At 38.8% G+C, this 12,934-nt stretch overlaps 1 protein-coding gene and 1 long non-coding RNA gene across 2 annotated transcripts in view; one reads left to right on the top strand and one right to left on the bottom strand.

Moving 5' to 3' along the window:
- Nucleotides 1-12,934, top strand: part of LOC117518696 — a 28,129-nt gene that overhangs the window by 40 nt on the left and 15,155 nt on the right. The window contains exon 2 of the long non-coding RNA XR_004563042.1: nucleotides 8,669-8,676. This is a non-coding gene — a long non-coding RNA (uncharacterized LOC117518696). The remainder of the gene's footprint in view (nucleotides 1-8,668; nucleotides 8,677-12,934) is intronic.
- Nucleotides 1-12,934, bottom strand: part of mcoln2 (mucolipin 2) — a 59,510-nt gene that overhangs the window by 35,763 nt on the left and 10,813 nt on the right. Inside the window, 8 exon segments of the mRNA XM_034179919.1 lie at nucleotides 4-53; nucleotides 56-88; nucleotides 91-124; nucleotides 1,910-1,921; nucleotides 1,923-2,012; nucleotides 6,003-6,152; nucleotides 6,276-6,388; nucleotides 12,066-12,165. Of these exon segments, the coding sequence (XP_034035810.1) occupies nucleotides 4-53; nucleotides 56-88; nucleotides 91-124; nucleotides 1,910-1,921; nucleotides 1,923-2,012; nucleotides 6,003-6,152; nucleotides 6,276-6,388; nucleotides 12,066-12,165 (582 nt within the window).

The following is a 12,934-nucleotide window of genomic DNA, read 5'->3' as shown; positions in this document are numbered from 1 at the left end:
TACCTTCTCGTGGTAGGGTCCTAGTACGATCCATCCACAGAATGTGTAACCCAGTAGATCATACCGGCACAGCAGCAGAAGCGTAAGACTTTGGAAAGGCTGCTTTCATTGTTAAAATCAGCACCTACACAGACAGGAAATATGCAGACAGGAGCAATTATGCAGTAATGGACTTGCCAAAGTTAAACATGTGTTACCTGATGCTGGAGGAGATTGCTAGAGAAGGATTCTCCAGTCACAGATATTTTGGGGGGGGGGGGGGGGGGGACAAAACAGGATACTTCATTTCTGTCCTCATATGCAGTTCTATAAAACCAAATCACCCTAAAATGGAATAAGTTCATCCACTGTGGTTAAATGTCAAGTGTTTACCTTGTACTGTTACTGAATCAGTGTTCATGACTCAATTCACCTCAGTCATTAATATACAAATAGGAGCACAAAACAACCCTAAAATATAATCAGCTCATCTGCTCCACAGCAAGTACTGAAGGCAAAAGGTTTTCATGGCACACGCACCAACAAAATTCATCAGCTCATCTACACAACTACAGTGCCTTAACTGAGAGTGGCGTCAACTCAGAACATGGCGCCATTTTGGTTCCAACTGCGCTGAACTACTGAATGAACCTTTTTTTTTTGTTGTTGCTTTTGTTTTTTAATCATTTAACCACATACAGCAACACATCCAGGTACAAGTGCTATTAAAATAAATATAAAAATAGTGTAAGCTGTCATAAATTACAATTTATGATGATGTATTTAATTAATTTAACGCCTGATTTATGCAGCTGCAGCTCTGTAACTCCGTGTCAGGCAATGACATGCGTGACAGTTTTGTCTCTGGATTATACTTTATTCTGGACTAATTGACCTCAACAATTTTTTCTTTCCACAATCATCACCTCCAAATCAAAAGTGTAAGCTGGACATTTTCTTCTTTTCCAGCTTCATGCTGTAAAGTTGTGGACTTTCCTGATCTACTTTAATCAGCCTGCACACTGTAAAAATGGTTATAATATGATGGCAGACAAAGGATGAAAGCTGTTTGTGTTTGATTTAACAGGTGCACGTCAGGCTTCAGGTCCCAGTCTGAATATGGTTTGAAAAAATAAACTGTCGGACTTTTAAAACAGAAATGACTCCGGTCCCACTTTCCTCAAATCGGCACGTCAGAGTGCTGAACTTAATTTGTACCTCTGTTACTTTGCACATCCAGACCTGCTCGGGGTTTTTAATGGAAATACTTTGCGATCAGATGGGACATTTTATCCGATAGTGAGCGAAAATCCATTGTATAAAATCAGTTATATACAGTGTTTATATATGAAAAACAATGCAAAAACTTTGGGACTTTTTTGTCCGGTGACTGCGAATATCTGGTTTATACGATGATGGTTTAGGTGAGTTTTACTGTACATGGGACTTCTGCGCATCTGAACAATAAATTTACCCTCTCAAAGCTTTGACACTGATGTCTGCTTCCATTCCACATGGCTGACTTATTTTACCAAATTTTTCTTCTGTTCGGAATCTGAAGGAAATCTGTACATCTTGAAGCCATTGCTGTGTCTGTGTGTGCCTCCAAATACACAACAACCTGGCATTTTCAGCAAATAAATGAATAACATAGCTGGATTTACATGCAGATAGATTAACAGCGAATGTTATTTTGGAACCCAAGATGGCACCACGAGTCATGTGCCTGATTTTTTTTTTTAACTCGTCATGTCGCCACTCTCTCAATTAAGGCACACTACCTACAGTATCAAGTATTTACTGTATGTTCACAATGTCAATGTCACTTACCACATACAAGTGTTTCAGTTTTATTTATTCTACAGCACATTTCAAAAATGCAGCTGAAGCAGCAAAAACACAAAATGTCAGAAAAAATGCTCATACTTACATTGTATTTCTGGGAAATAACCCAAGTATCGGATCACGCCGACCCACACCATTAATGTAGACGTTCCCAGGAATATACTGCACACATCATAATTGGTTAAACTCTAGAGAGGAGAAAGGAACCACAAACGCTGGCTCAGAAAGGGGGATTTGCTGGTTGGTCTTGTGTGTAATCTGGAGGGTTTGGACATAAGATAAGCAAATACTTGGCACGTTGTGCCACTGTATGCAAAGATTACTTTTGCCAAATACATTAACCGTGGTTCTATTTCTACAGTTAAAAAAAAAACTATTTTAGACATAACCTTTTACATTTACGTTTATCAGGGCACTGACGAAAACATTCTGAAAAGTAGATTGAGGGTTTTTTTTAATATTCCACACACAGTTGTATGCAAAAAGTTGTGGGCACCCCTGATTTTCCATTATTTTCCTTTCTAAATTATTGGTTGTTTGGATCAGCAATTTAAGTTAAATCCATCATACAGCAGACAAACAGTGATATTTGACAAATGAAATGAAGTATTATAGGATTTACAGAAAACATGTACAATAATTATTTAAACAAAATTAGGCAGGTGCATGAATTTGGGCACCCCAACAGGGGGGGGAAATCAATATTTAGTAGATCCTCCTTTTGCAGAAATAACAGCCTTGAAATGCTTCCTATAGCTTCCAGTGAGGTCTAGATTCTGGCTGAAGGTATTTTGGACCATTCTTTACAAAACATCTCAGGTTTGTTGGTCTCCGAGCATGGACAGCCCGCTTAAAAAAATATATATATATCACACCACAGATTTTCAATAATATTCAGGTCTGGGGACTGAGATGGCCATTCCAGAACATTGTACTTGTTCCTCTGCATGAATGCCTTAGTAGATTTTGAGCAGTGTTTAGGGTCATTGTCTTGTTGAAAGATCCAGCCCCGGCGCAACTTCAACTTTGTTACCGATTCATGAACATTGTTTCTCAAAAATCTGCTGATATTGACTGGAATCCATGTGACCCTCAACTTTAACAAGATTCCCAGTACCTGCACTGGCCACACAGCATGATGGAACAACCTCCAATTTTACTGTAGAGAGCAAGCGTTTTTCTTGGAATGCTATGTTCTTTTTTCAGCATACTGCCCCTTGTTATGTACAAATACTCAATTTAGTTTCATCAGTCCACAGCACCTTATTCCAAATGAAGTTGACTTGTCCAAATGTGCTTTAGCATGCCTCAAGCGACTGTGGTGTGTACGCAGAAAAGGTTTCCTCTGCATTACAGCATCTCTTTGTGCAAAGTGTGCGTATAGTTGAACGATGCACAGAGACACCATCCACAGCAAGATCATGTTGTAAGGTCTTTGGAGCAGGTCTGCGGGTTGACTATGACTGTTCTCATCATCCTTTGCTTCAGCTTTTCTTGGCCTGCCACTTCAGGCCTTAACTAAGTACTGTGCCTGTGGTCTTTCCATTTCCTCACTATGTTCCTCATAGTGGAAACTGACAGCTGAAATCTCTGAGATAGCTTTTTGGAGCCTTCCCCTAAACCATGAAGTTGAACAATCTTTGTTTTCAGGTCATTTGAGAGGTGTTTAGATACTCCTGTGTTGCAACTCATTAGAAGATATGCAAAGAGGGGAAACATCTCATGATTGGATTCACCTGTGTAAGGAGGCCAAGGGTCAATGAGCTTACCAAACAAATTTTGTGTTCCAATAATTAGTGCTAAATGTATTCAAATCAATAAAATGACAAGGGTTCCCAAATTTATGCACCTGCCCAATTTTGTTTAAATAATTACTGTACACTTTCTGTAAATACTAGAACTGCATTTCACTTCTCAAATACCAGTGTGTTCATCTGCTACATGATATATTTAACTGAAATTTCTGATACAGATAACCAATAATTTATAAAGGAAAATCATGAAAATTATGAGGGGTGCCCAAACGTTTGCATACAACTGTACACACACACACACACACAGGCTTGCAAAGTATTGGGCCCCTTGGTATCTCAAGCATTTTAATGTGTTTATGGCATTTCAAATACAAAAACTAAATCAGGCTTCTCAATATCAAAACTTCTAAAATCATCTTCCTTAGACTCAAACTGAAAGTAAATCTCTCCAACGTGATATAAATTAATTACAAATATAAAAGCCAAGATGATGGGTTGCATAAGTCATCAGCCCCTTTGGTATAATAACTATAAATAATCAATTTAATTGCCAGTTTTCTTCAGACAAGTCAGGAGATGGAAACATGAACATTTCCAAGTCACTGAATATGTCTTGAACTTTATTTACATCAGTTATGAAGAGATACAAACAGTATTGTACTCTGTGTTAAATGTGTGTGGAGTAGACAGTTCTCAAAAACTGAGTGACTGTGCAAGAAGGAGAAGAGTGAGGAAAACCTTTGCAAGCCACTGCATATAATGTGTATTTGATGCATACATAGGAGTAAAATTCAAGCAAAAACAAGAGGAGTTATCAATGAGTTGGACCATAAATGACTTGAAACATTAATTGTCATATACTCTAAACACAGACTTGTCCTGCTGAATGACTTCCTCCAACTTGTTTTCCACCTTGAAACATTCGGAATACCCTTTCCCAGCTGCTGTATGAGACATGGACAAAGCAAATACAGAGCAGCTGCAGCAGTAAACATTTGCGCACAAACATCACATGACAACTGTGAATTGAAGCTCCCATTTGGATAATAGGTACTCCTTGTTAAGAGAACAGGGTGCAGCCCTGGAGCAACTTTTCAGCCTTTAATACAGCCATCATTTCCATCTCTGTCAATCTTTAAGGAAATGCATGTGACAGTAAAATACGCAGGCTGATGTCACACTCCAAAGTCCACAAGACACTTAAGCACCAGTTTCATTTCACAGCTGTTCTCACTTTAATTATGATAATCTCCATCAGTATGTTCTTGAAAGTCAACATGAAGCTAAAAATACACCAGGATCTTTAACCTCAACATCTAATCAAGTCTTGCTTTACGGTGATGTTCAGCTGTCCACATGGTTCTCCTTATTGTCTGAAGAATTCCAGGAACAGTGGGAGTTGTGGACAAAGTAAAACCCATGATGTGATAGTACCCTGTGAAAGTAACGCAGTACCATCTTAGCGTTACACAGAAGCGTATTATGAAGAAACACAGAACACAGTGGACACATTGCCTCAAGCAGGTGGACAGGTCGTCGCATCAGTGGCCAATGCAGCGCTCCATTGTGAGACAAATAAATATATAACTAAGCCTCATTTCATTCATCGCTCATGAATACTGTTGTGTGCTCAAGGAATCATTTCCCATGTTTAATTAGTTCGCACGCACATAAGCTCTGTGCCAAATTGCCAGGTGCACACGCAGAACTGAGAACTCGGATAACTTGCTGTGTGAGAGAAGTTATTATTGGCCATTTATGTGGATAATAAACAGATTCATTTACTGGGAACAGAACAGACTGTTTGTGCAGACAGAAACATACATGCACATACACAGCACTTTGTTTTTTCCAATGGTTGCATGCACTAACAAAATTAGTATTTATGTCATGAGCATGAATTAATCACCAGGTTTGTTTGTTTTTTAATTGAAATTTTTTGCTGAATTATTAATAAATAAATAAACAAGAACCCTGCATTTTGTTTTATTAGTGAATTAGCAAAAAAAAACAAAAACTTTTCGTGTCATTTCAGGGTGTTGCGAGTAGAATTGTGAGGGGGGAAAATGAATTTGCTCCATTTTAGAATAAGGCTGGAACATAAAATGTGGAAAAAGTGAAGTGCTGTGAATACTTTTTGGATGCACCATACATATGTACATCCTTCTGTACATCTCTCTGCTTGTAATAACACCTATGTAACATTACACAATGCACTTTATGGTGCAACACAGGAAACAGCACCGGTCACATTGCACAGGTTTTGAACATGCTGGAACAGGTTTATGGGACTGACATTTCTGTACAATCCAGGTGAAATGCACAGTTGTATTGCAGGATCACGTAACGAGCGCCCAACTGTAGTAATTATGGCAGATATATGTGTATATACAGGACTGAATTCAAGTGAATGAAGGCCTTTACCTTGGCTTGTATTTCCATCTTCAGTATTGAACCCACAACGGCCAAGAGGTCGCTGATTATGATCAGCACATACCAGCCATTTAGAAACTCCCTCTGGTCGACGTCGCACACTTTTCGGTTGTAGTTCTCATGAAAGAATTTGGAAAATCTCTGAAATGACACCACCCCAAGGTCAGTTTCTAACACCAGAAAACTGATCACGCATGAGAAACACAGCTCTAAATGTATAGTGTTTGTGTGTCTGCCATAAAGGGGAAGAACTGAACTCCCAACCTGCAACAGCTTGACAGCCAGTATGATGGAGCGGGTGCACAGCACCGCCGAGGTGAGACAAATCAGAATGACAAAGCCATCAAACACCAGAAAATAGTGTGTGTTCTTCTGGGCTGAAACAGAGAGAAAGCTTGTGTGAGACTTTATCTCTTACAACTGGCTCTCTCTCACTACTGATAAGGACAGTTTCGTAAGAAAACGCCTCACTAACAGTCAGCAGTAACCAGGTCACAGAGCTCCTCCCCGTCTACAGCTCTGGATATGCATGTTGATTCATTTCTTTTTTCAAATGAAACACGTGGTGGCCGACGGGGGCCACAACAGTTCTTGAGTTCTAAGACGTGGAAGGTTTTTGCCATACAGATTACAGAAATTTCTCTTGACAAGCACAATTTATCCAAAAAAGAAAAACTAGAACGCTGGGCTCAGAGCGCAAACCTCCGCCAACACGAGTTTCCAATTCCACAAATTTTTACCTTGGAAAAAACTTTCGTCAAAGTCCTGTTAGAAGTGAGTTTTCATAAGCTAAGACAGAATACAAAATATAGATCAAAAGCATCAAGATCAAACTTTGTCAGGCGATAATGATGTGAGAGTGATTGGGGCATGTTTGATAAAGATGTAATGTAAAATATGTTAAATGGGGTTTCAATGTCAAATTTAAATTAATCAGATCTAGATCAAACTGTCAGGTGATAAAGGATACCATCCTACATAACATTCTCAAATATGAAAGAAATTTGATTTTTTTTTCCCACAAAGTTATGACTTTTTGAAAATTTGTTCAATGTGAAAGATGGAGAAATTACACTGACATGGAAAATTTAATCACTTCTTGCCTATCAGAATATGAATATTCAGTAAAAAAAAACAAAAAAAAAAAACCAAATCGTAACTATATATGAAAAATTGTCTGCTCCAGGCTGCAGACAAACACAAGCAAAACCTCTGCCCAACTTCATTGCTGCAAACAGAATACAAGCACAACCTACAGCACATGTAACATAATAATGTTTCTGCTGCAAATTCACACAACATATACAACCCCAATGAAGTTGGGACGTTGTGTGAAATGTAAATAAAAACAGAACACAATGATTTGCAAATCCTCTTCAACCTATATTCAATTAAATACACCACAAAGACAAGATATTTAATGTTCAAACTGATAAACTTTATTGTTTTTGTGCAAATATTTACTAATTTTGAAATGGATGCCTGCAAAAAGTTTCAAAAAAGCTGGGCCAGTGGCAACAAAAGACTAGGAAAGTTGATGAATGCTCAACGAACACCTGTTTGGAACATTCCACGGGTGAACAGGTTAATTGGAAACAGGTGAGCATCATGATTGGGTATAAAAGGAGCATCCCCAAAAGGCTCAGCCATGCACAAGCAAGGATCACCACTTTCACTGCATGAAAAAAATAGTGCAACAGTTTAAAAACAAAAATAGTGCAACAGTTTAAAAACAATGTTTCTCAACATTCAATTGCAAGGAATTTAGGAGTTCCATCATCTACAGTCCATAATAAAATTAGAAGAATCAGAGAATCTGGAGAATGTTCTACACATAAGTGGCAAAGCTGAAAACCAACACTGAATGCCCGTGACCTTCGATCCCTCAGGCGGCACTGCATTATAAACTGACATCATTGTGTAAAGGATCTTACCATGTGGGCTCAGGAACACTTCAGAAAACCATTGTCAGTTAACACAGTTCATCGCTACATCTACAAGTTAAAACTCTACCATGCAAAGCGAAAGCCATACATCAACAACATCCAGAAACACCGCCTCCTTCTCTGGGCCCGAGCTCATTTGAAATGGACAGACACAAAGTGGAAAGGTGTGCTGTGGTCTGATGAGTCCACATTTTAAAATTGTTTTTGAAAATCATGGATATCGTGTCCTTCGGACAAAAGAGGAAAAACACCATCCAGATTGTTACCAGCACAAAGTTCAAAAGCCAGCATCTGTGATGGTATGGGGGTGTGTTAGTGCCCATGGCATGGGCAACTTACACATCTGTGATGGCACCATCAATGCTGAAAGGTACATCAGGGTTTTGGAGCAACACATGCTGCCATCTAAGCAACGTCTTTTTCAGGGACGTCCCTGCTTATTTCAGCAAAACAATGCCAAGCCACATTCTACACGTGTTACAACAGCGTAGCTTCGTAGTAAAGGAGTGCAGGTACTAGACTGGCCTGCCTGCAGTCCAGACCTGTCGCCCATTGAAAATGTGTGGCCATTATGAAGCGCAAAATACAACAGAGACCCCGGACTGTTGAACAACTGAAGTCGTACATCAAACAAGAATGGGAAAGAATTCTAACTACAAAGCTTCAACAATTGGTGTCCTCAGTTCCCAAATGCTTACTGAGTGTTGTTAGAAGGAAAGGTGATGTAACACAGTGGTAAACATACCAGTGTCCCAGCTTTTTTGAAACATGTTGTAGGCATCCATTTCAAAATGAGCAAATATTTGCACAAAAACAATAAAATTTATCAGTGTGAACATTAAATATCTTGTCTTTGTGGTGTATTCAACTGAATATAGATTGAAGAGGATTTGCAGATCATTGTATTCTGTTTTTATTTACATTTTACACAACATCCCAACTTCATTGGATTTGGGGTTGTACAAAGAGCAGACCCTCCAGGAATTTGCAATGCCAGAGATTCAGCAATTAATTCAACCAATATACATACGCGTGTTTTTATATATATATCTCGGAGGATGTTCATTCAGTTGTTTAATTTCACAAAACTAAAGTCATTTCAAATGGCAACTTTCTGGCTTTAAGAAACACTATAAGAAATCAGGAAAAATAATTGTGGCAGTCAGTAACGGTTACTTTTTTAGACCAAGCAGAGAGAAAAAAATATGGAATCACTCAATTCTGAGGAATAAATTATGGAATCACCCTGTAAATTTCCATCCCCAAAACTAACACCTGCATCAAATCAGATCTGCTCGTTAGTTTGCATCTAAAAAGGAGTGATCACACCTTGGAGAGCTGTTGCACCAAGTGGACTGACATGAATCATGTCTCCAACACGAGAGATGTCAATTGAAACAAAGGAGAGGATTATCAAACTCTTAAAAGAGGGTAAATCATCACGCAATGTTGCAAAAGATATTGGTTGTTCACAGTCAGCTGTGTCTAAACTCTGGACCAAATACAAACAACATGGGAAGGTTGTTAAAGGCAAACATACTGGTAGACCAAGGAAAACATCAAAGCATCAAGACAGAAAACGTAAAGCAATATGTCTCAAAAATCGAAAATGCACAACAAAACAAATGAGGAATGAATGGGAGGAAACTGGAGTCAACGTCTGTGACCGAACTGTAAGAAACCGCCTAAAGGAAATGGGATTTACATATAGAAAAGCTAAACGAAAGCCATCATTAACACCTAAACAGAAAAAAAACAAGGTTACAATGGGCTAAGGAAAAGCAATCGTGGACTGTGGATGACTGGATGAAAGTCATATTCAGTGATGAATCTCGAATCTGCATTGGGCAAGGTGATGATGCTGGAACTTTTGTTTTGTGCCGTTCCAATGAGATTTATAAAGATGACTGACTGAAGAGAACATGTAAACTTCCACAGTCATTGATGACATGGGGCTGCATGTCAGGTAAAGGCACTCGGGAGATGGCTGTCATTACATCATCAATAAATGCACAAGTTTAAGTTGATATTTTGGACACTTTTCTTATCCCATCAATTGAAAAGGATGTTTGGGGATGATGAAATCATTTTTCAAGATGATAATGCATCTTGCCATAGAGCAAAAACTGTGAAACATTCCTTGCAAAAAGACACATAGGGTCAATGTCATGGCCTGCAAATAGTCCGGATCTTAATCCAATTGAAAATCTTTGGTGGAAGTTGAAGAAAATGGTCCATGACAAGGCTCCAACCTGCAAAGCTGATCTGGCAACAGCAATCAGAGAAAGTTGGAGCCAGATTGATGAAGAGTACTGTTTGTCACTCATTAAGTCCATGCTTCAGAGACTGCAAGCTGTTATAAAAGCCAGAGATGGTGCAAAAGATATTGAAACAAAATTAAACAACTGAATGAACATCCTCCGAGGCCGGTGATTCCATAATTTTTGCCAGGGGTTGTATATATAGAGATAGATAGATAGATAGAGAGAGATGGCTACAAAACTATATATCCATATAGAGAGAAATAAATAACTTATGGTTGGGACGACTAATAAAATAACATTATGACGCATGCATACACGTACACAGATGTCATTTCACTTTAAATATATAGAAGATTTACCACCCCCTACTGGAATGGCATGTGAGTCCAGAATGTAATTATCAACGTCCATTGTTGTTAGCTAATATCTGTAGTTTCTCCTTAAATATTAGTCTTATCATTGTTCCATTTTGGCATCGTTCATCCTTGACCCAAAATAAATAAGCATACCAAACAGCAAATGTCAGCTCTCCCCAGTTTGTCTGTGATCAAAGGAATACCCACACATGCACACATACATGTACACAGACGCCACTTCACTTTTATTATATAGCGGTAACCTGCGCAGAAGAACGAAAACCGAGCCAGAGTTTTTTGTCTTTTCTGCTTTCTTCTCCAAGCAGATGCTTTTATTTTTACACACTCACAAACTGAGACGGTGGCGGAAGACATCAAACGCACTACACTTCCCACTCATGGTAACAGCAGCATGACACTGAACTAAACCAACTGAACTACAAAAACACAATAAATCAATAACACTAACAACATTGTTAAACTAACATGAACCACAACAACAACAATTAAAACCCCAAACTTCCATGGTGCATTGCAGCACAACATCCATTGGTCACTGTTGACTAATTTCTCCAAAAATATTAGTCCCATCAACTTTCCGTTTTTGCAACATTCATTCTTGACCCAAAATACTTAAGGATACCAAACAGCAAATGTCAGCTCTCCCCAGTTTTGCCATGATCAAAGCCATACACACGCACGCAGCGGCCACTTGGCTATTATAAAGTAGATGGCATTAATTTTGCATTACTCAGAAACACACTATTGTCAAACTTTAAATCCATGTGCACTGCACACATGTAAAATTCCTACTGTTAAGGAAGTCTCTCTCTTTGCGTCTGTATCTCCATTTTTGCAGTTCTATAATATTTAAGAGATCTGTGACCGTTAAAGTCGACGGAGCGTCTTAGTACATAATCTCGCTACTTAGTACATGCATCCATGGCTATTTCTAGCAGTCATAAAAGCAAGGTACTTAAAAAAGTAATTAACAAGCGTCTGACTTCGGGGTTCAGAAGGACAACATGGGAATGAACAAAGCTCTTTTAATCCACAAGTTTGACTTTTATTATGCGAAAGCATGCACCGACCCTTGAATATTCCACCTGAATGTACAACACAGCTGTGCCATCACTATGAGTGAAAACAAAGTTACTGGCTAGCCAGCCGAGTGAGTGCACACACGGTCTTTGTGATTACTGAATTTAAAAACAGTAACGTTACATTACTGCCTTACACACAAATGTAATGTGAGTTTTGTAAAGCATGACACCCAACACAGGCTACAAGTTATATTTGTAGTCTGTCTTTGCATTTTATGCAACTAGCTGCTGCTGAATTGATGCAGATATTTTTGCATTTGCATTTTCTGCTTTTGCTGGTGTTTTAATTCAGAGGTGTTGTGGCCCTTAAGAGCCACAGCAGAAATACACATACTTCATGCTTTATTTTCACATCTCTCCATTAAAATACATGAGTAATCCTTACCCGTCCCTGAAATTTTCCAGTCCTGACATGCACTGCTTTGAGCATCAATATCCATGAATATTTTCACCATTCCACTGTGACACTGGTTGTCATACGTAATCTAGAAACAGCGAGAAAAAAAACAGTGTTATGTAATGATGCATAAGCAAAGAGCATCTAAATCTATAATATATATTACAGTGCTGCCATAAAAATATTAATAACAACCACATTGACTTGTGGCGGAAGAGGAAGAGATGTCTCGCTTCAATTTGATGTCTTTATTACTGTGGGAGTGCCATCGCTGAAGCACATTAACGAAACCTCAGAATATATCCAGCTGACTGTAGAGTTCAGTGATCCAGCCTGGATCACATGGGGGGTTCCTAGCAACAATCTCTCAGTCATAACCCTCCCCACGTCTCCAATACTGTCACCAGACTTATCTACCCCAAGGTTGGCCACGACAAACATATTTTTCCTTGAATGGGGGAGAGTGGCCTTCTCTTCTCTTATTCCCTGAGATCTGTCTTTTGTCTTTTCACATGAAAAACCCTCAGCATTAAGTGGTCACACTTCAGTGTAAAGTTAGCACAATATACACTCAACAAAAATATAAATGCAACACTTTTGGTTTTGCTCCCATTTTGTATGAGATGAACTCAAAGATCTAAATCTTTTTCCACATACACAATATCACCATTTCTCTCAAATATTGTTCACAAACCAGTCTAAATCTGTGATAGTGAGCACTTCTCCTTTGCTGAGATAATCCATCCCACCTCACAGGTGTGCCATACCAAGATGCTGATTAGACACCATGATTAGTGCACAGGTGTGCCTTAGACTGCCCACAATAAAAGGCCACTCTGAAAGGTGCAGTTTTATCA

This window comes from Thalassophryne amazonica, chromosome 10 (genome assembly GCF_902500255.1).
Source record: "Thalassophryne amazonica chromosome 10, fThaAma1.1, whole genome shotgun sequence".
NCBI classification, from domain to species: Eukaryota; Metazoa; Chordata; class Actinopteri; order Batrachoidiformes; family Batrachoididae; genus Thalassophryne; species Thalassophryne amazonica.
This window is presented reverse-complemented; position numbering and strand designations above follow the sequence as displayed.